Source organism: Haliotis rufescens, unplaced genomic scaffold (genome assembly GCF_023055435.1).
Source record: "Haliotis rufescens isolate VD_foot unplaced genomic scaffold, xgHalRufe1.0.p SCAF_53, whole genome shotgun sequence".
In the NCBI taxonomy this organism is placed as follows: domain Eukaryota; kingdom Metazoa; phylum Mollusca; class Gastropoda; order Lepetellida; family Haliotidae; genus Haliotis; species Haliotis rufescens.
The window spans coordinates 637,503-663,088 of record NW_025964257.1 but is presented as its reverse complement, the minus strand read 5'-3'; the positions used below and the strand labels follow the sequence as shown (position 1 = coordinate 663,088).

The 25,586-nt window shown below is 42.9% G+C and overlaps 1 protein-coding gene and 1 long non-coding RNA gene across 14 annotated transcripts; one reads left to right on the top strand and one right to left on the bottom strand.

Moving 5' to 3' along the window:
• Positions 1–373: 373 nt before the first annotated feature.
• On the top strand, positions 374–10,993 carry LOC125374178. 13 transcript variants are annotated; one of them, XM_048385029.1, is made up of 8 exons: positions 747–884; positions 1,047–1,182; positions 1,493–1,522; positions 4,398–4,543; positions 6,291–6,347; positions 6,886–6,936; positions 8,088–8,147; positions 9,058–10,993. In XM_048385029.1, the coding sequence occupies exons 4-8, from the start codon at positions 4,429–4,431 to the stop codon at positions 9,117–9,119; spliced, it is 345 nt and encodes a 114-aa protein (XP_048240986.1). In that variant the 5' UTR covers positions 747–884; positions 1,047–1,182; positions 1,493–1,522; positions 4,398–4,428; the 3' UTR covers positions 9,120–10,993. The 13 variants fall into 13 exon arrangements, with proteins under 13 accessions (XP_048240990.1, XP_048240991.1, XP_048240986.1 ...); XM_048385037.1 differs by lacking the exons at positions 747–884; positions 1,047–1,182; positions 1,493–1,522 and adding exons at positions 1,553–1,618; positions 2,940–2,981; XM_048385032.1 differs by lacking the exons at positions 747–884; positions 1,047–1,182; positions 1,493–1,522 and adding exons at positions 1,553–1,618; positions 2,940–2,985.
• A 3,536-nt stretch (positions 10,994–14,529) lies between these two features.
• LOC124119534 lies at positions 14,530–15,934 on the bottom strand. Its single transcript, XR_007218537.1, has 3 exons — positions 15,870–15,934; positions 15,021–15,071; positions 14,530–14,563 (listed from the first exon to the last, which is right to left on the bottom strand). It is a non-coding gene; the product is annotated as an uncharacterized LOC124119534 (long non-coding RNA).
• Positions 15,935–25,586: the final 9,652 nt, after the last annotated feature.

The window sequence follows — 25,586 nt, the reverse complement described above, 5'->3', positions numbered from 1 at the left end:
AACTCATATGACTTATTATGATGCTTGCATTCATTTATTTCAACAACATGCATAAAACTGCACGTTCGAAAAAGTAAACCAAATCATTAAAAAATATATAAAACATATTTCAACCTGAAAACACATGTACAAAGATTTCAACACTTACGGTGAATATATATGCCAAGTTTCAAGTCAATTTATTACATAGTATAGTATAGAGCTATAATGAATCAAACATGTGCAATAGCCTCACCATATCAGGCCTCAGACCACAATTAATTTCCTTCTTTGCCATCTACAGTGACATGGCAGCCAACCATAATTATTATCAGTCGGAGACTGTTCTCCTGTTGCATGCTGACCAACCTGCCACTTGTCACTTAAAACGCAACTGGTAACTGTGGTCTCAGGCCAGCTTATAAACGGTTATATTAAGCACAGTTTTTTCCAGCTTCGTTGTAGAGGGTCTTCACTCTGGTTTCGTCCACACATTTCTCCATCATACAACACAGTAAGTAAGTGTTCACGGTGTTGTGTTTGTTTGTATACCTCATTGCATCATTCTTCAATGTCTGGTTGAATTTGAGAACGAATGGGACAGTGTGTAATCTGACTCCAACTCGGCATAGATCATAGCAATCAATAGACATATGATCATGGGTTAAGTCCCGGGTCGCCCCGATTATGTTTCTATGTTTGTCACCAAGTTGACCTGCCTGATATAACTGTAAAACTGTTCAAAGCGGCGCTGGCCAAATCTCGCTCACTCACTCTTGTTCAAATCGTGGCTCTGACTGAAAGGCTGCCGTCTGGTGTCGACGGATTCTGAGCATGGTAGTGTCAAACCTCCCCATCACGGCACGGCGATCAGAGGAAATGTCAGCAAGCTACTGGATACTGAGGTAGGCTGAGACTGTTCAACCGGGTAACAGTATGTTAGAAGTGTGCATTATTGTAGGTTTATTTTCCCACAGAGATTTCGGGCTAGTGAATGTCTGTTGATAGTGTTTCGCTCTATTAATCACTAACGTTATTAAGGAGACTGCTCACGCTTCCATTCACAGGGCCAGTGATGGCGCATAACTTGTCACATTACTTCTGACAGAGGAAAAACTCCGACGGTCCACATCCTATTGAGGGGGAAGTCAGGCGGTCCACGTCCTATAGAGGGGAATGTCAGACGGTCCACTTCCTATAGAGGAGAAAGTCAGACGGTCCACGTCCTATAGAGGGGAAAGTCAGATGGTCCACGTCCTATAGAGAGGAAAGTCTGACGGTCCACGTCCTATGGAGAGGAAAGTCAGACGGTCCACGTCCTATAGAGAGGAAAGTCAGATGGCCCACGTCCTATAGAAGGGAAAGTCAGACGGTCCACGTCCTATAGAGAGGAAAGTCAGACGGTCCACGTCCTATAGAGGGGAAAGTCAGACGGTCCACGTCCTATAGAGGGGAAAGTCAGACGGTCCACGTCTTATAGAGGGGAAAGTTAGACGGTCCACGTCCTATAGAGAGGAAAGTTAACGGGCGACATGCTACAAAGGTGTCGTGATTTTAGTGTATCTCACAAATACTTGCATTACATATACTACCTATTGCGTGTTGTCGTTGATAGGATATAGAGGAAAACACACGGCAGGTAAGTGTTTGATGTGCCGCAGGTTGAATAGGATAGGATAACGAGTTTATGTTCAGGAAGTAGTGGTATGTTATAGGCGACACATTCAAATATGTGACTTGTTATATGTTAAAGGCGGGACGAGCGACAAGCTATAGTTGGGAAGGTGGGATGGGCGACATGCTATAGAGGAAAGTCAGATGGTCCACGTCCTATAGAGAGGAAAGTTAATGGGCGACATGCTATAAAGGTGTTGTAATGTCGTGTACCTCACAAATACGTGCACTACATATGCTACCTATTGTGTGCGAGAAGGCCACGTCGTCTCTGATGCAGAACCGAGCGTAACTGAGAGATAGTGAAGAGACTTAAACACTGATAAGGGATGCCCTGCTGTTGTCAGAAGAGATACAGTGCTGTTGTCTAAGTGGATGCTGCTTGTGCTGTCGAAAAGTATACACTTTTGTTGCCAACAGTGAGCAGTGAAACACTTGTGGCTTCTTTAAGGATATTCCGCTATTGTCTATGGAAATGGTCTGATGTTGTTTAAAGGAATATTCTGTTGTCGTTGACAGGATATAGAGGAAAACACACGGCAGGTAAGTGTTTGATGTGCTGCAGGTTGAATAGGACAGGATAACGAGTTTATGTTCAGGATGTAGTGATATGTTATAGACGACACATTCAAAGATGTGACTTGTTATGTGTTAAAGGCGGGACGAGCGACAAGCTGTAGTTGGGAAGATGGGATGGGCGACATGCTATAGTAGGAAAGGTGCGTTTATGAGGCGGGACAGGATGACTCCCTAATGCAAAACAGAACACGCCGTCACTTAAATCGATGTGACCTACCCAGTTTCATCTTTGTGGAGTGAAGACATTGATATGCATACATTGGGTGGCCTAGCGTACAATACACCGGTTGTGTACACATGACTACAACCAGCGTGTAGAGTTCTCCAAATAACCCGCACGACTGTATTGATCAACCCCACTGTGAGACGATCTAACGTCACCATTTTACTTCCTTGTTGCGGGTAGAGCTCGTATTGCATAGTCCTGTTTATCATCCTTCTTAAGGGCCGCGGAACTACACAACTGGGACCTTGATGAGTGTTCGTAACATTCCAAAAGAATTACGTGCACATATGTCATGCTTCACATGCCGTAAGTGTCTTGATGAGAGGGAACATCTTATATGTGGGTGTAATTTACAAACACGTGGTAATAATGATTGTTTTGCATGTTTAATGTGCTGAACAAAGATTTCTGACGTCTGTGATATTGATCAGTGGGGAATATAGGACTTGTGTTTTGTATCTAAACTGTTCAACTGTTTCAGTTATGAACTTATCAACAGAAACCAAGACTCAGACCAGTTTAAGTGAGTGAGTATGGTTTTACGCCGCTTTTAGCAATATTCGAGTAATATCACGGCGGGGAACACCAGAAATGGGCTTCACACATTGTACCCATGTCGGGAATCGAACCCGGGTCTTTTTCGAACCCATCCAATTTATCTCCTTTCCGAAAGAACACTCTAATCCGCTAATTTAACTAAACCTCATGAAAAAAAAAGGGTCGCTAGATGAGAACAGTCCTAATAAAAAGGTGATTAAGTGAGTGAATGTTGTTTAGCGCCGTAGTCAGTGAAACTCTAACCATATCTGACCTGAACAGAAACAACAGTGATTGAAAAAAACAAGAGGAGTGATCCACACCATCCATGCACGATGACAAGTAGTCAAAACACTCCACCAAAAACCCTATTTAATAAGCCATGCATTCTGTTATGATCGCAAAAGTGGCACATGTCGTCATAATGTTGGATGATGCAATTCTGAAATGTCAACATTGAAGGTCGCAATGCCTTCCTCTCACAAAGCGCTGTTTATGTCAATATCCAATCTGCATTGTACTATGGGCCTTGTTGCCTGAATACTGAATAAACTGTCTGTCTGTCTGGTTCAGAAGGCATGGCCCCAGGTTTTTGTTCAATCGCAAGCATTGTCTCTGCATAAAGAGCGAAGTGAATATTATTTTTTGCAAAAGGTGCACATCCTAGGATTTAACTGAATCATTTTTACATGTGGTCCCCGATGACGCGCGTTCCATTTTGTTTGATCAGGGTTAACGTCCGAGGCCTCAGTAGACGGTTATCTTTAGCTCGTACCTTCACAAAACCTGCAGCATACGAAGCCGAAGAAATGTTCCGTTAGGCAGGAACCGTTCACTTTACAACCCCCCCTGTAAACACCACTGCAGCCATCTGCACCTGTACACAACAGTTGGCGAGGTGTTTGCAGTGACAGGGTATTTTTATCAATGGAAAGCCAAGAAGGAGTGTGTGTAAACCTTTTATGTAATGAGTGAGCAATGATTTCTATTTTAAGGATTCGTTGTCAAGTTGTTTAGTTTAATGTGCCAACCGTGTCGTTGTGCCCTTCCAATTCTGCCGGATGAAGCTCAATACAGCCTCAATACAGCCTCAATACAGCCTCAATACAGCCTCAACATATGCATTCATTCACAATGTAAAGGTGGGTCTCTACCCACAAAGGAACTAGCTGCAGCTACACCCGGGTAGGTACACCAAGGTGCAATTGTTAATAACCCCTTGCGCACCATACACCGGTGCATTCCCACGCATCATTCAATACGTGGGAACGTTCTTCTGTGGGGTAAGTGGCTTTGCGTGATAGAAGTGCTTGTCAGTTAGAGCGTACCGTGTTGAGGTCGAATTTGCGTAAATGCTTAACTGTTTAATGACATGCAGACAATTTCTTTGTATTATTTGCAGAAGTTGATTCCTGCAGTGGACCAACGGAACCATGGATAGAAAATATGTCATAGCAATTGTTGTATGTGCGACTGTGATAGTCGTCATCATCGTCATCGTCGTTGTCGTCGGAGCTCTGTTATTCAGACGTCGGAGGAGGGTTGTTCGTAAGTACTGACTATAGGTACTGGTTGTAGAACGTATATTGTATACCAACGCCACGACCTCACAAAACTAAACCTTAAAAGAAAACCTACTGTGCTTTGACTTTGTAGTCACCCTAGAATCGATATTTATAATTTAGCACCGAACACTTTTGCACGAGGTTTCAATTTAAAATACGAAGGTATCGATTCTACAAAGAGACGACCTCAAATTTCAAACACAGGAAGTTAATCTCCATTATACAATGACTTAGAACGCTTTATAACGTGTTTTGACACGTGTAATTACACATAGGTACATCGCTCCGCCATCCTACTGTAGCAATTATTACAGAGGTCCAAATTATAATACACATATTGTTAACTACTTCATAATAACGCTTGTAAACACATACATGTTGTTTAAAAAAAAAGAAGTTATCGCATAACCCTGCGATGATGTTCTAATTTCATCGCAACCTGTTGCATACCTCCACTGCTTCATGTGGTTTCATGGAAATCAAAATTGTATAATTATTCAATTAAGTAAGGATAAGAATTTATGGATGAACAACTTCTTTATTACACTTAAGAGCGACGTTTCGGTGTAGGTTCTAACACCGTTAGCAATTGCTTGATAGCGGTGTTAGAACCTACACCGAAACGTCGCTCTTAATTGTAATAAAGAAGTTGTTCATCCATAAATTCTTATCCTTACTTAGAACTCCAACGTCTAAATGCCTATCAAAGAAGTAATTATTCAATTGTTTGTTTCACAGGTTATAGTTACAGTGCAGAAAAAACGCTGAAATAATTGTTTTCTCAACACACTTTATTAAAAACATATTCTGTTATTTGTTTCACATTGGTATGTCTTATTAGTTACCCCTTTTAAATAATAGTTATTCAAAGTAACTACTTCTCCATTCCGAACTTGAGGTGTCTGAGCTTGGCCTTCGTCGCGGTTACTCGTCACTACTATCAGTAGCTGCCAAAGTAATTGTTAATTGTCTCTGTGCCACTGACAAGTTGCAGGGAGCCAGACAACCCCGATCTATGCTGTTTTTCAACACTGACCTATAATGGCAGGAGTTATAAATATTCCCTATACCCTCACTATCAATGAGAGTGTATAAGTGACTGGGCTGTTGTCAAAGCGTTCGCTCGTCACAAAGATAATCCGGGTTCGTTTCCCACATGGGTACAATGTGTGAAGCCTATTTCTGGTGTCCTCCGCCGTGATATTGCTGGAATATAGCTGGAATATTGCGAAAAGCAGCGTAAAACCACGCTTGCTGACACACTTAACAGCTCTTCCTTTTGCTTTAATGGCTGTCGGGTAGCCTAGTGGTTAAAGCGTTCGCTCGTCACGCCGAAGACCCGAGTTCGATTCCCGACATGGGTACAATGCGTGAAGCCTATTTCTGGTGTCCTCCGCTGTGATATTGCTCGAATATTGCTAAAAGCGGCGTAAAATCTAACTCTCTCACTAAATACTACATGTATGGAAAACACATGTGATCTCCCTCTATGCCTCCATAGTTAAGTGTGAACGGTGGTTGTAAAGTTCGTCTAGCGCAACGGAAAGCACACTAACCCCTTCAGTTTTCAATTCGAAGTTACATCTAATCATCTATATTTTATACTTACCTGTCTCAAGAAAAGCATATTCCGAATACAGACCAGGGGACATCATTAAAGAAAGATTCCTACTTTATATATGTATCAGACAATTGACCGACGTCATATAACAAGCCAATTCTTTCTCCAGGTAGACAACCACCACGACCACAGAGCTCAGTTTCTGTTGAGCGTACCCTTCAAGTTAGTAAGTATGAATTAATATGTCTTTTGGTTGTTTTTGTGGTTAACAAATATTTTCATTTGCAAACATAAGTGGAAAAACTCATTGAGTGAAGCTTTGCCCGTCATGTCAGAACTACCTTCAGTTCCTTCACGTGACTGCGTTCAGACAAAAATCAGTAAGAGTGAGTGAGTGAGTGAGTGAGTGAGTGAGTGAGTGAGTGAGTGAGTGAGTGAGTGAGTGGGTGGGTGGGTGGGTGGGTGGGTGGGTGGGTGGATGAGTGAGTGAGTGAGTGAGTGAGTGAGTTATATTTTACGCCGCTATTAGCAATATTCCAGCAATATCACGGCGGGGGACACCAGAAATGGGCTTCACACATTGTACCCATGTTGGAAATCGAACCCGGGTTTATGGCGTGACGAGCGAACGCTTCAACCATTAGGCTACCCGACCGCCCTTGAGAAATAGTAAGAAAACAACGTGATAATATTGATTGATATTATGTGAAGCTCTGCTGATTGTAATGAGCTGTACATTGTGCGAATGCTCTGTTTTTGTCCAGGGGCAGCAAAGAATTATCGAATCAGCCGCGATGACATCGAGGAAAGATCAGGTATGTGGTTATATCACAGTTTAGATGTCATATGAAGCACTTCACATAGTTTGGATCTCGCCTGAAGATGTTTACGCAGCTCATATCTCATCTGAAATATTCATGCCGCTGAGATCTCTTCAAAAGTTGTTGACACAGCTCAATTTTCACCTAAAAAATTACTGCTGAGATCTCATCTAAAGTTGTTAAGACAGCAGATGTCTCACCTAAAATATTGATACCGCTGAGACCTTATCTAAAGTTGTTAAGACAGCAGATATCTCACCTAAAATATTGATACCGCTGAGACCTTATCTAAAGTTGTTAAGACAGCAGATATCTCACCTAAAATATTCATACCGCTGAGACCTTATCTAAAGTTGTTAAGACAGCTGATATCTCACTTAGTAATATTCATACCGCTGAGATCTCGTCTCGCCTCAAGTCATTCACATAGATGAGGTCACAACTGAATCTGCTTGCACGGATATTACATTCAAACAATGTCTAGTACACAGGGAATACGCGAGATCTTAACGTGATCAGACTGGTAGGTCTCTTCTACTGCCGTTAGGTACCCGATTAGAATGTGTGCACACACTGCATGATAAACACCCGATGTAGTTGGCTCAAACGACTCCCTTAAATTTGACTCTTGAGTCATATAGGCATAGGCTAAAATGACTCCCCTAGCCAGGCTCAAAACACTCCCTCTAGGATCAGCTAACTCCCCTACTGGGACCAAATGACTCCCTTTGCTTTGCATTAAAATGATTACAGAAAAGATCAAACATATCTTGTATTATAAAGGTTTTCAACCCCTCTTCCTCATTTTCTATTCTGAAAATGTCAGGTTAAGAACAATCCCCAATAGTGTGTGTCAGATGTTTTAGTACCAGTTATTTTATTACGGTTTTATATTTAAGTCTATTTGGAAAATCTCCAGGTTCCTCTCTTAAATCACTATACTTTTCTTATCCTATAATCTGATTTCAGAATACTCCCGGCGTTAAATCTTTGACGATAAAACGGCAACCTTCATTGCGGCCGTAGGTTTCTTGATAGCTTGCATAGTGGAGCATAATTTTTAACATAAGGGCTACGACACTCTTTACAGGCCATTAGTCATTCCGATGAACACCGTATAATAACACACCACCTTTCTGTTACAGGAAAAGACGACTTGGAGCTGAAAGGCGTGAACAACAGCCCGACAGGGGAGGCAATCACAGGTATCATACTTTATCATACCTCCATGTCAGAATGATGAGATCTGATTGGTCCACGTGATCTTGTTAAAATGTGTATCCCGCCTTGGAGGGAAATTAATTTCTCAGCTGGAGAATAAATGCCTTATACCCCGCCACGAGCACAACAGGCTGCACGTGGATTTCTGAGAGGCAGAACAAATCCCTCATACCCTGCTTAGAAGCAAAAAGCCGCATGCTTTTTTCGCGTCAATGTCAATATGGCACGAGTTAATATCAGCTGTTTTCTATCAATTATGAATTTGTTTTAATTCGTTTAGAATATCATGTAAAACATGTCGGTAAGATACATTCGTTGCAGCAGGATCAAGAGGGGTCCTATGTGTCTTTTGCGTCCCGCGTCAGGTTTTATGACATTGTGACATAATATTGACATTGCCCCCGGCTCGTGGTATAAAATCTAACGCGGATTTGTTTAAATAATATAGAATGTTGGCAAAGTACATAAAAATGTTAAACCCTCTTAATGCAGACAAGTAAGCACCTTTACCCTGTACGGTTGACATGACGGGGTATACCTGATCCCCAGTAACTGATTCTTGTCGGATAGGCATCTGGCAAGTTCATTGTTTAGGCGCTGTGCAGGGTTGCGTCCCTTGGGCACGCCAAAAACCTATGATTGTGGGTTCGAATCCCGGTTTGCCCCTATTATGTTTCTAGGTTTGTCAGCACCATACCCGTGCTCGTGGGTTTCACCGAACTGGTAAACGTCTGTGACCTGCATCACTTCGGGCTTTACTCCCACATTAAGCTGACACGCCGTGATATAACTGGAATACTGTTAAAAGCGGCGTTAAACCCAACTAACTCACTCACTCACTCATTAATTAAACCTGCTACATTGAAATGACTGATTGTCCTTCTCTGTTGTCAGCTATGTGTCCCCCGACACCTCCAGTTGGTGGAGCCGCTCCCCCGCGTCTCGATCCTATATAACGCCGGGCCAAGCTCACCACCAGCATCTACTGCACAGCACCTGCATCATCAACTATATCTTCAACTGCTTAGACGTCAGACATTGTCCCCAGTATACCAAGAACTGCACCCATGAGAATCGACACGCTACAATGCCTTAAGATTTGACTTCAACAATGTATATCGTGTGTTTGACTATATGCAGGTCTTCCTTTTAGGTTGACGTAATTGATGTATACATACGTAGTGCCCATATAGAGTAAACCGATAATGTAGATGATAATGGGATACAAGAGGAAAGGCTACAATGCACCAAAGGATGTTGTCGAGTTACAATAAGGGATGTGCCAATGTGGTTTTGTAGTATCTAATAGGTGTATCCCACACAGGTCTGTACAAATGCAGCTTATACAATTTTAAAATGAGTGTTTTTTGGTGTATATATAATCAGCAATTTTCCTTCTGTATCACGATGGCCTGTTATTACATCAAGTCAAGACAAACCAGTGATTGATATCATGAGCAACGTCCAACGCCGTCGGGTATCATCACACGCAATCGACCAGTCCAGTCCAGTCCTATCCATCCGACCCACATTAAGTCGTCTCATACAAGACGGGGACCAATAGAAACTGTGTGACAAAATAGATTCTTTTTTTCAAATTAGAACAAACGCACAGATACAGTTTTATGAGGATCATATCACAAATATTCAGTAAAAGCTGTGCATTGCACATATGAATACAACGTGTGCTGTTTGCATTTGTTTCTCCATTGAGGAAAAATATACAGTTCATATACTCTGCAAAAAAAGAAACGCAAATGTAAAAAGAAACGCAAATGTAGAAAGAAATCGTAATATTCTGTCACAGTGTTGCCGACATCCATGCAAAATTATATCAAACATGAATGTGTACATTTCTGCATGGATTGGGATTGAATTGTGTGGAAATTAGTGTGGAATGAGGTACTGCAGACACTTGGTGACAAGATGGAAAATCGCAACCACGTGAGAGCCTGGTACCGAAACACACCAATATGACATGCACGCTCAACGTAACTCGTTTGGTAATAAAATCGTTGGGATGCGTAAGATATCAGCCAAGACTGAGGAACTGTTTACGCGCTGAAGGTATTCGCGCTAGATGACCAGTTCGGGTGTCATTTTGACGGAGCTCCATCGTCAACTGCGACGTCAAGGTGCGATGGAGACAAATTTGGTTTAGTGACGAATCACGTTTTATGTTTCGCCGTGTGGATGGTAGGCGTCGTGTTTACACGGGGAACGTTATACACGAAACTGCATACAGGAAGTGGACAGATTTGGTGGTGGAAGTGTGCCGATGTGGGCAGCCATCTCCTGCACTGGTACAATCGACTGGGTGCAAGTTTCTGGGAACTAAACGACACAGCGTTACACGAATGAGATTCTTCGACCACACGTCATTTTCAAACAAGACAACGCCTTACCTCACAGAAGTCAACAAGACTAACAACAGCCTTCAATAGGAATACCATCATCCAGATCCTGCCAATGTCCCCCAGGTCTACAGATTTAAACCCAGTCGAACATTTATGAGATGCACGGGATCAACGACTGCGAGCACATCAGCAACACCCACAGACCATCCAACAGTTGGCACACGCACTGCAGGGAGAATGGGTGAACAGTTCTCCAGGGCACAATTCGGTAACTGATTTCTTCCATGGGACGACGATGCCAGTCAGTTTGGACTCATGGTGGCCATACAGGATATGTAGAACAGATGACCTTGAACATCTGCTGTTCCATTTCTTCTATATGGAACATAGGTCAATGACAATGATATGTGCCAATTTTAAACAATCGATTACAATATATTAATGTATATATGATGCATAAATATAAAACTTTTGCGGTTTTTTTTGCAGAGTATATATACACAATGGATGCAGTCCTGAAAACAATTGTAATGAAACTATATATATAAATACCCCTAAACATCTCAGAGCACGGAGTCGCCTCTTAAGATCCGCACAGGGTGCTGGAGACAAAGTGTATCCCGGCATCTACGCGAGACAATGTGTGCATGTGAACAGGAATGTTGCAGTATCTGCCTGCCATACGTTTCAGACAGTCCACACGACTCATAGTCCACACAACAACCAATAGTTAACCCGACCCTTCCTTTTAGAAAAAAACCCAAAACAGTTGTCATCAACACAAACTGCCATAAAGCAAATATGAAGAATTGAACTATTAGACATCATAATGAACTTTCAGATACATAATATATAAACAAGCACCAGAACTGAACAGGCGACTTCTCGTCTTTGGTTACTAGAAGTTCTCTGCATAGTGTCTTTTGCTGTAGGCGGCGCTAAACAACAAACAAACAAACAAACAAACAGGTACATATTTATATATATATTTTTAAAATATCATATCACACACACACACACACACACACACACACACACACACACACACACACACACACACACACTCATACACCCACAAACACACTCACACACATTATACATCGATAATAACCTTTCTTGTAACTGGACTCACAACATCCTTTTGCTAAACTCGACAGACGTACAGTGCTTCGATAACATCCTTTCTCGAAAAACTGGACACACATACAGTACTTCGAAAACATCCTTTGTTGTAACTCGACACTCATACAGTACATCGACAACATCCTTTCTTGAAACTCGAAACATGTACAGTACTTCGTTAACATAGTTTGTCGAAACTCAACACACATACAGTACATCAATAACATCCTTTCTCGAAACTCGACACACATACAGTACATCGACAACATCCTTTCTCGAAACTGGTTACACGTACAGTACTTCGATCATATTCTTTGTTGTCGCTATACACAAACAACGTGTCGATTTCCCAAGCCAGTGCTCTGGACCGGTGGTCGTCAAATCATATCACGTCTCTGAGCTTCGGGTGCCTTCATACTGTCCCATCACACGTTCATTTGTCAAAGGTCATGACGAGTTTGCTGACGCCTGCCACTGTTGTCACTTCACGACACTTATCCATCATCACGCGCACCTATTCAAAACATGATATGTTGTATTATGCACACATACAATGTGAACTGTCACGTCCAAGCAGTTGTCACGTGTCAACACACACGTGTCATTGGTGCAGTTCTTGCTATACTGAGGACAATCTCTGACGTCTATGCAGTTCATGATACAGTTTATTGTGCAGATGCTGTGCAGTAGATGCTGGTGGTGAGCTTGGCCCGGCGTTATATGGGATCGAGACGCGGGGGAGCGACTCCACCAGCTGGCGCCGTCGGGGGGCACATAGCTGACAACAGAGAGAAGTGATCAGTCATTTTAATGTAGCAGGTTCAGTTAATGGACCCAACATAGTGAGGAACAACATTGATGAACTACCATTGAGAGCCCTACAACAGTTGGGAACTATCATTGAGATGCATACAACATTGATGATCTATCACTGAGAGCCCTACAACATTGATGAACTATCACTGAGAGCCCTACGACAGTTAGGATCTACCATTGTGAGGCCTACAACATTGATGAACTCTCATTGAGAGCCCTACGACAGTTAGGATCTACCATTGTGAGGCCTACAACATTGATGAACTACCATTGAGAGCCCTACAACATTGATGAACTACCATTTAGAGCCCTACAGCATTGATGAACTACCAATGAGAGCCCTACAACAGTGGTGATCTATCATGGAGAGTCCTACAGCATTGGTGAACTACCATTGAGAGCCCTACAACAGTGAGGAACTATCATGGAGAGCCCTACAACATTGGTAAACTACCATTGAGAGCCCTACACCAGTGAGGAACTATCATGGAGAGCCCTACAGCATTGGTGAACTACCATTGAGAGCCCTACAACAGTGAGGAACTATCATTGAGAGCCCTACAACATTGGTGAACTACCATTGAGCGCCCTACAACATTGGGGAACTATCATTGAGAGCCCTACAACATTGATGAACTATCATTGAGCGCCCTACAACATTGGTGAACTACCACTGAAAGCCCTACAACAGTGGTGAACTACCAGTGAGAGCCCTACAACAGTGGTGAACTATCATTGAGAGCCCTAAAACAGTGGTGAACTATCATTGAGCGCCCTACAACATTGATGAACTACCATTGAGAGCCCTACAACAGTTGGGAACTATCATTGAGATGCATACAACATTGATGATCTATCACTGAGAGCCCTACAACATTGATGAACTATCACTGAGAGCCCTACGACAGTTAGGATCTACCATTGTGAGGCCTACAACATTGATGAACTCTCATTGAGAGCCCTACGACAGTTAGGATCTACCATTGTGAGGCCTACAACATTGATGAACTACCATTGAGAGCCCTACAACATTGATGAACTACCATTTAGAGCCCTACAGCATTGATGAACTACCAATGAGAGCCCTACAACAGTGGTGATCTATCATGGAGAGTCCTACAGCATTGGTGAACTACCATTGAGAGCCCTACAACAGTGAGGAACTATCATTGAGAGCCCTACAACATTGGTGAACTACCATTGAGAGCCCTACACCAGTGAGGAACTATCATGGAGAGCCCTACAGCATTGGTGAACTACCATTGAGAGCCCTACAACAGTGAGGAACTACCATTGAGCGCCCTACAACATTGAGGAACTACCATTGAGCGCCCTACAACAGTGAGGAACTATCATTGAGAGCCTTACAACATTGATGAACTACCATGGAGAGCCCTACAGCATTGGCGAACTACCATTGAGAGCCCTACAACATTTATGAACTACCATTGAGAGCCCTACAACAGTGAGGAACTATCATTGAGAGCCTTACAACATTGATGAACTACCATGGAGAGCCCTACAGCATTGATGAACTACCATTGAGAGCTCTACAACATTGATGAACTACCATTGAGAGCTCTACAACAGTGAGGAACTATCATTGAGAGCCCTACAACATTTGTGAACTACCATTGAGAGCCCTACAACAGTGAGGAACTATCATGGAGAGCCCTACATCATTGGTGAACTACCATTGAGAGCCCTACAACAGTGAGGAACTATCATGGAGAGCCCTACAACATTGGTGAACTACCATTGAGAGCCCTACAACATTGAGGAAATATCATGGAGAGCCCTACAGCATTGGTGAACTACCATTGAGAGCCCTACAACATTGATGAACTGCCATTAAGAGCCCTACAACATTGGTGAACTACCATTGAGAGCCCTACAACAGTGAGGAAATATCATGGAGAGCCCTACAGCATTGGTGAACTACCATTGAGAGCCCTACAACATTGGTGAACTACCATTAAGAGCCCTACAACATTGATGAACTATCATGGAGAGCCCTACAGCATTGATGAACATTGAGAACCAGACATCATGTTTACCTTTATCTTTTTCACATTGAATGCCTTTCAGCTCCAAGTCGTCTTTTCCTGCAAGATATCAGTAATGTCTTAGTATTGTTAGCTCAGATTTCACACTGAATGCCCGAAATATTGTTTAACCGTTGTTTTAAGAAACACATCTTGGCGGCAATGGAAGTGACCTTTTGTGTGGAGACTGGACCATGCACAATCTGGACACGTTCTAATCCAAGATGTTGCGTATTCACTGTGTAATCTCCATCGTTTGAATGTAAACTCCGTGTGGGGAGCGCAGCTGTTTGTACAGCTTCAACCGCAGTTTTAACTTTGTGAACAACTTGGAGGTCTCAGTTTATTGGATAACTTTAGACGAGATCCGAACTGAGTAAACAGGCTTAACTCTGAGATTAGCTTCTGGCGAGATCCGAACTGAGTGAAAAGACTAAACTCTGAGATTAGTTTCCGGCCAGATCTAAACTGGGTGAAAGGATCAGATGAAATCTTACCGTGTGATATAACGACTTACCTGATCTTTCCACGATGTCATCGCGGCTGATTCGGTAATTATATGCAGCCCCTGGAGAAACAGAGCATTCGCAAGATGTGTACGCTGTTGTTTTACAAAGCTACATGTGTATTTTCTCACAATTAATCAGGGTGTTTGATTCAATATACCTGGTTATTGTCTGAAACAAAACCTCTTAACTTGGAGACAAGGAAGGTAGATCTGACAGGATATATTTTTCACCCAATGACTTATGTCGGCAGATGAAAAAAATCATTAATCAATAGCATCAAATTAAAAAGTTTTTTATGTATACTGCCTCTTTGTGTCAAAGTTCAATCATCTTCACTACTTTTGATACAACGGCGCAAGGCGCCATATTTTGTCGTACAGATGGGCATCCCTTTGGTGTGCCAGAAACCATTTATTGTTTGTTCGAATCCCGTTTCGCCCTGATGATGTTTCTGGGTTTCTCAGCACTATATCAATACTATTGGGTTTCACCAAAGCGGTGAACGTCTGAGATTTGCATCACTTCAGGCTTTCCACTCATTCACTCAGTCACTCACTAACTCACAAAATGGCGGCACTGAGTCAGTACTCAGCAGCTTTCACGCTGCAGTCGACCGAACTCTGCACGTTGAAATCCATGTTGTTAACAAACCGGATGCCTAGTTCGTTTCGCGATTTTGATTGGACTATGCATAGACTCGTTGGTCCAGCCAAAATGTAACTTCGGAATTCCAGCCTAGTTCGGCGAGGGTGGAAACTGGACTCTATAGTCAGTTAACGCCCTTGCCTTGGGAAGATGGGAAGATTTCAGAAATTCCATTTACTTCGGATCCTGAAGAATAATTGGGTCATACTTACTAACTTGCAGCGTGTCCTCAGCAGAAACTGAGCTTTGTGGTCGTGGTTGTCGCTGTCGTCTACCTGGAGTAAGAATTGGTGATTTGAAATACATAAAATGTTCTGTCAGTGGTTTGTTAATCATATCATTGTCTGATTAATATTGAAAGCAGGATTCTTTGAAGGATGTCGGCTTGTCCGTGAACGTTTTCTAAGATAGCGAACTTTCTAAAGGAAAGGTAGAGAGCCTAACGTACATTCTTTTGCGCTAAACGAACTTCAAAACCACCGTTCACACTACAAATAGACTTATAGGGAAATCACTCACGTGTTTACATTTTTACATAAAATGAGTGGTTAACGTTTTAGAACATACCAACCACATATGGATAAACAGTTCATCTATGAGAAATTATCCTTCTGATTTATATGTTTTTTCAAGAAGTTGATAATAGCGTGTGCAGCGACATTCCATGATGACGTCATACAGTGCCATGACGTCACGCGACTAAGTGTAAATGCAGTGACGTCATAGCTGAAGAATATTGCTGGCCTGTTCTAGTCTCTTTGGCCATAAGGAATAAGTGAAGAGGAAATTGATTACCATTTTGTCTGACGCTGAAGATTTAACAATTTGACTTTTAGTCATAGATTCGCGTCGTCCACGCAATATATCGGCGATAGACGTACATACATTATGTCGTTCTGATAGACACACATACGTTTTATTCAGCATAATGCCCTAGTAGAAAATGTATCAGTGCAAATGGGTTGCAGTTCCTAGTTTCAACAGTTTACTTAATAAGTAAGGATAAGATTTATGGATAAAGAACTTCTTTATTACATTTAAGAGCGACGTTTTAATGTAGGTTCTAACACCGTTATCACTTGTTTGATGTTAGAACCTACACCGAAGCGTCGCTCTTGATTGTAATAAAGAAGTTGTTCATGCATACATATTATCCTTACTTAGTACTCCAACTTCTAAATGCCTATCAAAGAAAATTACTTGATGTAAATATATGGCAGCGTTAAACATAACATCCATCTTATTGTTTTGTAAGAGATTTATTTGCGTGTGAAAAGTGTAAGGCTTACAGATATATTATTCCTAATGTCAGCATAAAACAAAGAGAGAGAGAGAGACAGAGAGAGAGAGAAAGAGAGATAGAGAGAGAGATAGAGAGAGAGGGGAGAGAGAGAGGGAGAGAGAGGGGGAGAGAGAGGGGGAGAGAGATAGATAGAGAGAGAGGGGAGAGAGAGAGGGAGGGAGGGAGAGAGAGAGGGAGAGAGAGAGGGAGGGAGCGGGAGAGAGAGACACATAGAGAGAGAGGGGAGAGAGAGAGGGAGGGAGGGAGAGAGAGAGAGGGAGAGAGAGACAGAGAGAGAGAGAGAGAGAGAGAAAACAAACATAGTCCAAAACACAAAATCTCTGTGTGGCCTAAGTGTTGGATAATGTCAGCATGAAGAGGGGAGAGAGAGAGAGGGAGAGAGAGGGGGGAGAGGGGGAGAGAGAGGGAGAGAGGGAGAGAGAGAGCGGGGGGAGAGAGAGAGGGAGGGAGAGGGCGAGAGAGACACATAGAGAGAGAGAGAGAGAGAGAGAGAGAGAGAGAGAGAAAACAAACATAGTTCAAAACACAAAATCTCTGTGTGGCCTAAGTGTTGGATAATGTCAGCATAAAACAAAGAGAGAGAGAGGGAGAGAGAGAGAGAGAGAGACACACACAGAGAGAGGTAGAGAGAGAGGGAGAGAGAGATAGGGAGAGAGATAGGGAGAGAGAGAGAGTTCAAAACACGATCTCTGAGTGTAGAATATTGTTCCATGTTTATCTGTCCTACATCTCGCTCCCACCAGGGTGGTTGAATGTTTAGCACAAATACCACATTAACCCTTATCTGTGCGTTCAACTGCTTCCTGGTGTATGTTGGTCAGGTGATATATTGCAGCGACAGCGTTACTATCAATTACATTGTATGTATATGTGTAGGTGCATGAGAGAAAATATATTGACGGAAGATTCACTCGGGAGACATTATTTGTAACGAGCTCAGTGTCATTGTTAAATGTGCAGTTTGTGAAGTGACATGAATTGCCAGCTATACCGACCTCACATATTGTAATGTATGGATATAATTATGAAGACGCTAGTAGATAATCAACCATACAGACGCCATTATGAGTAATATATGTAAATAGAATCATCATTCTCATTTCATGTATGGAAACCAAATGTACAACAGGATTATGTAAGTTTATGAGTAGTATATGTAAATAGAATCATCATTCTCATTTCATGTATGGAAACCAAATGTACAACAGGATTATGTAAGTTTATGAGTACTATATGTAAATAGAATTATCAATCTCATTTCATGTATGGAAACCAAATGTACAACAGGATTATGTAAGTTTATGAGTACTATATGTAAATAGAATTATCAATCTCATTTCATGTATGGATACCAAACAACAGGATTATGTAAGTTTATGAGTACTATATGTAAATAGAATCATCATTCTCATTTCATGTATGGATACCAAACGTACAACAGGAGTATGTAACTTTATGAGTACTATATGTAAATAGAAGCATCATTCTCATTTCATGTATGGAAACCAAATGTACAACAGGATTATATAAGTTTATGAGTACTATATGTAAATAGAATCATCATTCTCATTTCATGTATGGAAACCAAATGTACAACAGGATTATGTAAGTTTATGAGTACTATATGTAAATAGAATCATCATTCTCATTTCATGTATGGAAACCAAATGTACAACAGGATTATGTAAGTTTATGAGTACTATATGTAAATAGAATCATCATTCTCATTTCATGTATGGAAACCAAATGTACAACAGGATTATGTAAGTTTATGAGTAATATATGTAAATAGAATCATCATTCTCATTTCATGTATGGAAACCAAATGTACAACAGGATTATGTACGTTTATGAGTACTACATGTAAATAGAATCATCATTGTCATTTCATGTATGGATACCAAATGTACAACAGGATTATGTAAGTTTATGAGTAATATATGTAAATAGAATCATCATTCTCATTTCATGTATGGAAACCAAATGTACAACAGGATTATGTAAGTTTATGAGTAATATATGTAAATAGAATCATCATTCTCATTTCATGTATGGAAACCAAATGTACAACAGGATTATGTAAGTTTATGAGTAATATATGTGAATAGAATCACCATTCTCATTTCATGTATGGAAACCAAATGTACAACAGGATTCTCTCAGTTTCTTACCATAACTACTGTAATCAAAATACACATATCTGAGTCATGATCAGTCATATAATCTGAAGAATTCCTTCATACTGGCTTGGAGAAATACCGTCAACTTTAGAATAGTTACAAATATGAGGATTGCTTGGTGATTAATATTGAGATATTAGAATATTGTCAACATCCCAAGCAAGAGATGATGTACGAAAAAGCTTTTGTCGAAATGATTGTACATGCATGTAAATATATCCCCCACGAACAGTTCATCTGTTGTTAGAGACCCGTGAAGATCCGGGGTAGAATTGCGTCCCTTGGGCACACCAGAAACCCATGATTGTCTGTTCGGATCCCGGTTCGCCCTGATTATGTTTCTAAATTTGTCAGCACCATACCCGTGCTCGTGGGTTTCACTGAAGTGGTAAACGTCTGAGACCTGCATCACTTCGGGCTTTCCTACCACATTAAGCTGACATGCCGTGATATAACTGGAATATTGTTAAAAGCGGCGTTAAACCAAGCTCACTCACTCACTCTCTCATTCACCCGGGGTGGATTCGGTCTTCAGCAACCAATGAAAATTAATCACTCGATTGTCTGGTCCAGACTTGCTTATTCACAGAAAGTCGTCATACAGCTGGAATATTGCTATGTGCGATGTTAAACAGTAAACAAACAAACAAAAACAATTAGAACTATCATGGTGTGGGTATACAACAGAAGTTCTACAACCAGTACATAAAGTCAGTACTTACGAACAACCCTCTTCCGACGGCTGATTAACAGAGCCACGACGACAACGACGATGGCGATGATGACGACTACCACAGTCACACACACAGCAATTGCAATGACATATTTTCTATCCATGTTTCCGTCTTGTTCCAGTGAGAGAGTCACCGTCTGTAAATGTTACAAAACATTTAACATATGCATTATGTACCGTTACGCAATGGTCCACATACACAATGACACCCCGCTGGTGACGTCAACCAGATATGCACAAACTACCTGCCTAACAACCGCCCACGTGTCACCCATAGTGTTGATACGTGGGACTGTATGTTCCCCAGTGCAGTATTACAAATCTGCGGTGGCCCATATCCGCCACTGGTGAGATCATTTTTCACTGTATGCCTCTACATTTGATCTGGCGGCTGCTAAATATTTTTCTTGCGGCCACCAGATACTTCAACTGGTGAGATCATTTTCCCCTGTAAACATCTGTATTTGATCTCACCAGATAAAGTATTTGGCGACCGCCAGATAGAATATAGAGGCATACAGTGAAAAATGATCTCACCAGTGGCGGGTATGGGCCACCGTACAAATCGCACCTTGGTGTTTCTACCCGGAAGAAGTTGCCGGTAATTTCCTCGTGGCTTGGCAGCATACCTTCACATTCAGGTGAAGCTGGTTGGTTTGTTGTTTAACGTCGCTATTCCAGCTATATGACGGCGGTCTGTAAATAATGGGGTCTGGACCAGAAAACCAAGTGATTAATATCATGAGCATCGATCCTCGCAATTGGGATCGATGACATGCATCAACCAAGTCAACGAGCCTGACCACCCGATCCCGTTAGTCGTCTTTTACGACAAGCATAGTCCCCTTTTACGGCAAGCCTGGGTTGCTGAAGACCTATTCTACCCCGGATCTTCACAGGTCTCAGGTTAAGTGGTCGGCCCATTATTTGGATGAGTGAATGAATGTATTATGGATGTACTGATGATGTATTAAACATTATCCCGCATCATTGCAGGGACAGAAAGACACGGTTAGCACACTCAACTGATAAAACTGTGTATAGCATCGCAAAAACTCAAATCATTGGTTTTTTACTTATATAATATATATTCTCTCCTTGGCTTCCCATTGATATGAAATTAGTGATATGTGTTAAGTTAGAAATGGTCTCATCTGAAACTAGCTGTAGAAGGGATTGTGACGTCACTTTTGAAACTAGCTGTAGAAGAGATTGTGACGTCACTTTTGAAACTATCTGTGGCGGCGAATAGTTTTAGGGTGATATGATCCTAGAATGGAGATATAAACCCTGGACAATCGAGGATGCAAATGACGGAAACGGTTTGATGAATATTATCGATAAATGTCAAATGGTAAAACGCCATTAGGTCGATATTGATCATATTGTTATTCATTACTCTCGGGGCTGTTGGGTGGCCTTGTGGTTAAAGCGTTCGCTCGTCACGCCGAAGACCCGGGTTCGATTCCCGACATGAGTACAATGTGTGAAGCATAAACCAATACTCACTCACTCGCCACACTCACTTTTGCATAACACATGATCAGCAGGACCTGTTGTTGTGTGTCGACCAACGTGCATAGAAATACAAGGGTCACAGCCAGGTCCATAGTCACAGGAAACTCTGGTAAAAAGTACCGCGTGCAACGGGTTGATTAGTGCGTAGTTTCTGGGCTGCATATCGATTTAATCATGTATAGCAAATATGTTGGGTAAAGGTTGTAACAAATGATTAATGATATGTGCTATCATTCCACAGTTGTATACCCACACCACGACAGTTCTAATTGTTGTTGTTTGTTTGTTTACTGTTTAACATCGCACTCAGCAATATTCCAGCCGTATGACGACTTTCTGTGAATAAGCAAGTCTGGACCAGACAATCGAGTGATTGATTTGCATGAGTTGCTGAAGACCGATTCTACTGCGGGTGACTGAGTGAGTGAGTGAGTGAGTGAGTGGGTAGGGATGTTGGTGAGTGAGTGAGTGAGTGAGTTTGTGAGTGAGTTGGTGAGTGATTGAGTGAGTGAATTGGTGGATGAGTGGCCGGGTAGGGATGTGAGTGAGTGAGTAAGTGTGTGGGTGGGTGAGTGAGTGGATGGGTGGGTAGGGATGTGGGTGAGTGAGTGAGTGAGTGAGTGAGTTGGTGAGTGAGTTGGTGAGTGAGTGAGTTAGTTGGTGAGTGAGTGAGTGAGTGAATTGGTGGATGAGTGGGTGGGTAGGGATGTGAGTGAGTGAGTGAGTGAGTGAATTGCTGAGTGAGTTGGTGAGTGAGTGAATTGGTGAGTGAGTTGGTGGGTAGGGATGTGAGTGAGTGAGTAAGTGAGTAGTGAGTGAGTGAGTGAGTGAGTGAGTGAGTGAGTGAGTGAGGCCTTATATGTTGTAACCCTGCTCAAACAACACGGAACGCTCGTCTCTGGGGATCCAATGCTTGAAATATTCAGTTAAATCCTTGGTACTCTGGTTTTGATTGGAGTAATAAAATATATTTTTAATTTGCTGTTTAGAGAGAGATAACTCTTGCTACTAAACAAACACCTGGGGCTGCTCATATAGATTTTCATGGGAGGAGTGAGTGAGCAATTGTTTTGAACAATATTTCAGTAATATCACGGCGTATCATGTTACTTGTTTGTTTGTTTGTTTGTTTGTTTGTTTAACGCCGCACTCAGCAATTATATGACGGCGGTCTGTAATCGAGTATGGACCAGACAATCCTGTAATTGTCATGATTAGCAGCGATCGACACAATTGGGATCGATGACATGCATCAACCAAGTCAGCGAGCCGGACCACCCGATCCTGTCAGTCGAATCTTACAACAAGTAAGTCACGGGTGGCTGTCATGTGTACACGACAATGTGTATTTCCTCTTCTTTAGTTATGAAGTATTCTCAATCTTACACCAGGTTAATACAAAACAAAACAATCATTATTCTTACCTGTCTGTACACTATACCTACAAGGAGTTCCCTTGTCAGTCAACAAGACGGTCGTACACGTCGTGTGGGACATCGGGTATGTGTGTACAGATCTCTTTACAGATCTATTTTATAACACTCATCAAGGGCCCAGTTCTGTAGTTCCACGGCCCTTACGAAGAATGATCAATATCGAAATGCGACAGGAACTCCACCGACAACAAGGAAGTAAAAGGGGAATATCAGACAGTGACGTCATTGAATCAGTCGTCGGTTCATTGTGTGTGCGACCAAAACCGGGTGAACTCTATAGGGTGGGGTAATCATGTGCACGGCGCCACGTCTCACTTTTCTCACTATAGCACGTCAACACGTCTCATTTTCCCCTATAAAAGACCTCGCCCTGCCTCACTTTCCCACTATACACCTCGCCCAGTCTCACTTTCCTCACTGTAACACCTCGCCCAGTCTTACTTTCCCTACTGTAACGCCTCGCCCATTTTCACTTTCCCTACTGTAACACCTCGCCCAGTCTCACTTTCCCTATTGTAACACCTCGCCCAGTCTCACTTTCCCTACTGTAACACCTCGCCCAGTCTCACTTTCCTCACTGTAACACCTCGCCCAGTCTCACTTTCCCTACTGTAACACCTCGCCAAGTCTCACTTTCCCTACTGTAACACCTCGCCCAGTCTCACTTTCCCTACTGTAACACCTCGCCCAGTCTCACTTTCCTCACTGTAACACCTCGCCCAGTCTCACTTTCCCTACTGTAACACCTCGCCCAGTCTCACTTTCCTCACTGTAACACCTCGCCCAGTCTCACTTTCCCTACTGTAACACCTCGCCCAGTCTCACTTTCCTCACTGTAACATCTCGCCCAGTCTCACTTTCCCTACTGTAACACCTCGCCCAGTCTCACTTTCCTCACTGTAACACCTCGCCCAGTCTCACTTTCCCTACTGTAACACCTCGCCCAGTCTCACTTTCCCTACTGTAACACCTCGCCCAGTCTCACTTTCCCTACTGTTACACCTCGCCCAGTCTCACTTTCCCTACTGTAACACCTCGCCCAGTCTCACTTTCCTCACTGTAACACCTCGCCCAGTCTCACTTTCCCTACTGTAACACCTCGCCCAGTCTCACTTTCCTCACTGTAACATCTCGCCCAGTCTCACTTTCCCTACTGTAACACCTCGCCCAGTCTCACTTTCCTCACTGTAACACCTCGCCCAGTCTCACTTTCCCTACTGTAACACCTCGCCCAGTCTCACTTTCCCTACTGTAACACCTCGCCCAGTCTCACTTTCCCTACTGTTACACCTCGCCCAGTCTCACTTTCCCTACTGTAACACCTCGCCCAGTCTCACTTTCCTCACTGTAACACCTCGCCCAGTCTCACTTTCCTTACTGTAACACCTCGCCCAGTCTCACTTTCCTCACTGTAACACCTCGCCCAGTCTCACTTTCCCTACTGTAACACCTCGCCCAATCTCAATTTCCTCACTGTAACACCTCGCCCAGTCTCACTTTCCCTACTGTAACACCTCGCCCAGTCTCACTTTCCCTACTGTAACACCTCGCCCAGTCTCACTTTCCCTACTGTAACACCTCGCCCAGGCTCACTTTCCCAACTGTAACACCTCGCTCAGTCTCACTTTCCTCACTGTAACACCTCGCCCAGTCTCACTTTCCCTACTGTAACACCTCGCTCAGTCTCACTTTCCCTACTGTAACACCTCGCCCAGTCTCACTTTCCCTACTGTAACACCTCGCCCAGTCTCACTTTCCCTACTGTAACACCTCGCCCAGTTTCACTTTCCCTACTGTAACACCTCGCCAAGTCTCCCTTTCCCTACTATAACACCTCGCCCAGTCTCACTTTCCCTACTGTAACACCTCGCCCAGTCTCACTTTCCCTACTGTAACACCTCGCCCAGTCTCACTTTCCCTACTGTAACACCTCGCCAAGTCTCACTTTCCCTACTGTAACACCTCGCCCAGTCTCACTTTCCCACTTTGGCACCACGCCCAGTCTCACTTTCCCCACTATACACCTCGCCCCGTCTCACTTTCCCCACTGTAACACCTCGCCCAGTCTCACTTTCCCCACTGTAACACCTCGCCCTGTCTCACTTTCCCCACTGTAACACCTCGCCCAGTCTCACTTTCCCCACTATACACCTCGCCCAGTCTCACTTTCCCCACTGTAACACCTCGCTAAGTCTCACTTTTCCCCACCTATAATTCGTTGTCGCTAACATTCCCCGCTATAACACCTCGCCCAGTCTCACTTTTCTCACTAAACCACATCCACACGTTTCATTTCCCCCTCTAAAACACCTCGCCCTGTCTCACTTTCCCCACTATACACCTCGCCCAGTCTCACTTTCCCCACTATACACCTCGCACAGTCTCACTTTCCCCACAATACACCTCGCCAAGTCTCACTTTCCCTACTGTAACACCTCGCCCAGTCTCACTTTCCCTACTGTAACACCTCGCCAAGTCTCACTTTCCCTACTGTTACACCTCGCCCAGTCTCACTTTCCCTACTGTAACACCTCGCCCAGTCTCACTTTCCTCACTGTAACACCTCGCCCAGTCTCACTTTCCCTACTGTAACACCTCGCCCAGTCTCACTTTCCTCACTGTAACACCTCGCCCAGTCTCACTTTCCCTACTGTAACACCTCGCCCAGTCTCACTTTCCTCACTGTAACACCTCGCCCAGTCTCATTTTCCCTACTGTAACACCTCGCCCAGTCTCACTTTCCCTACTGTAACACCTCG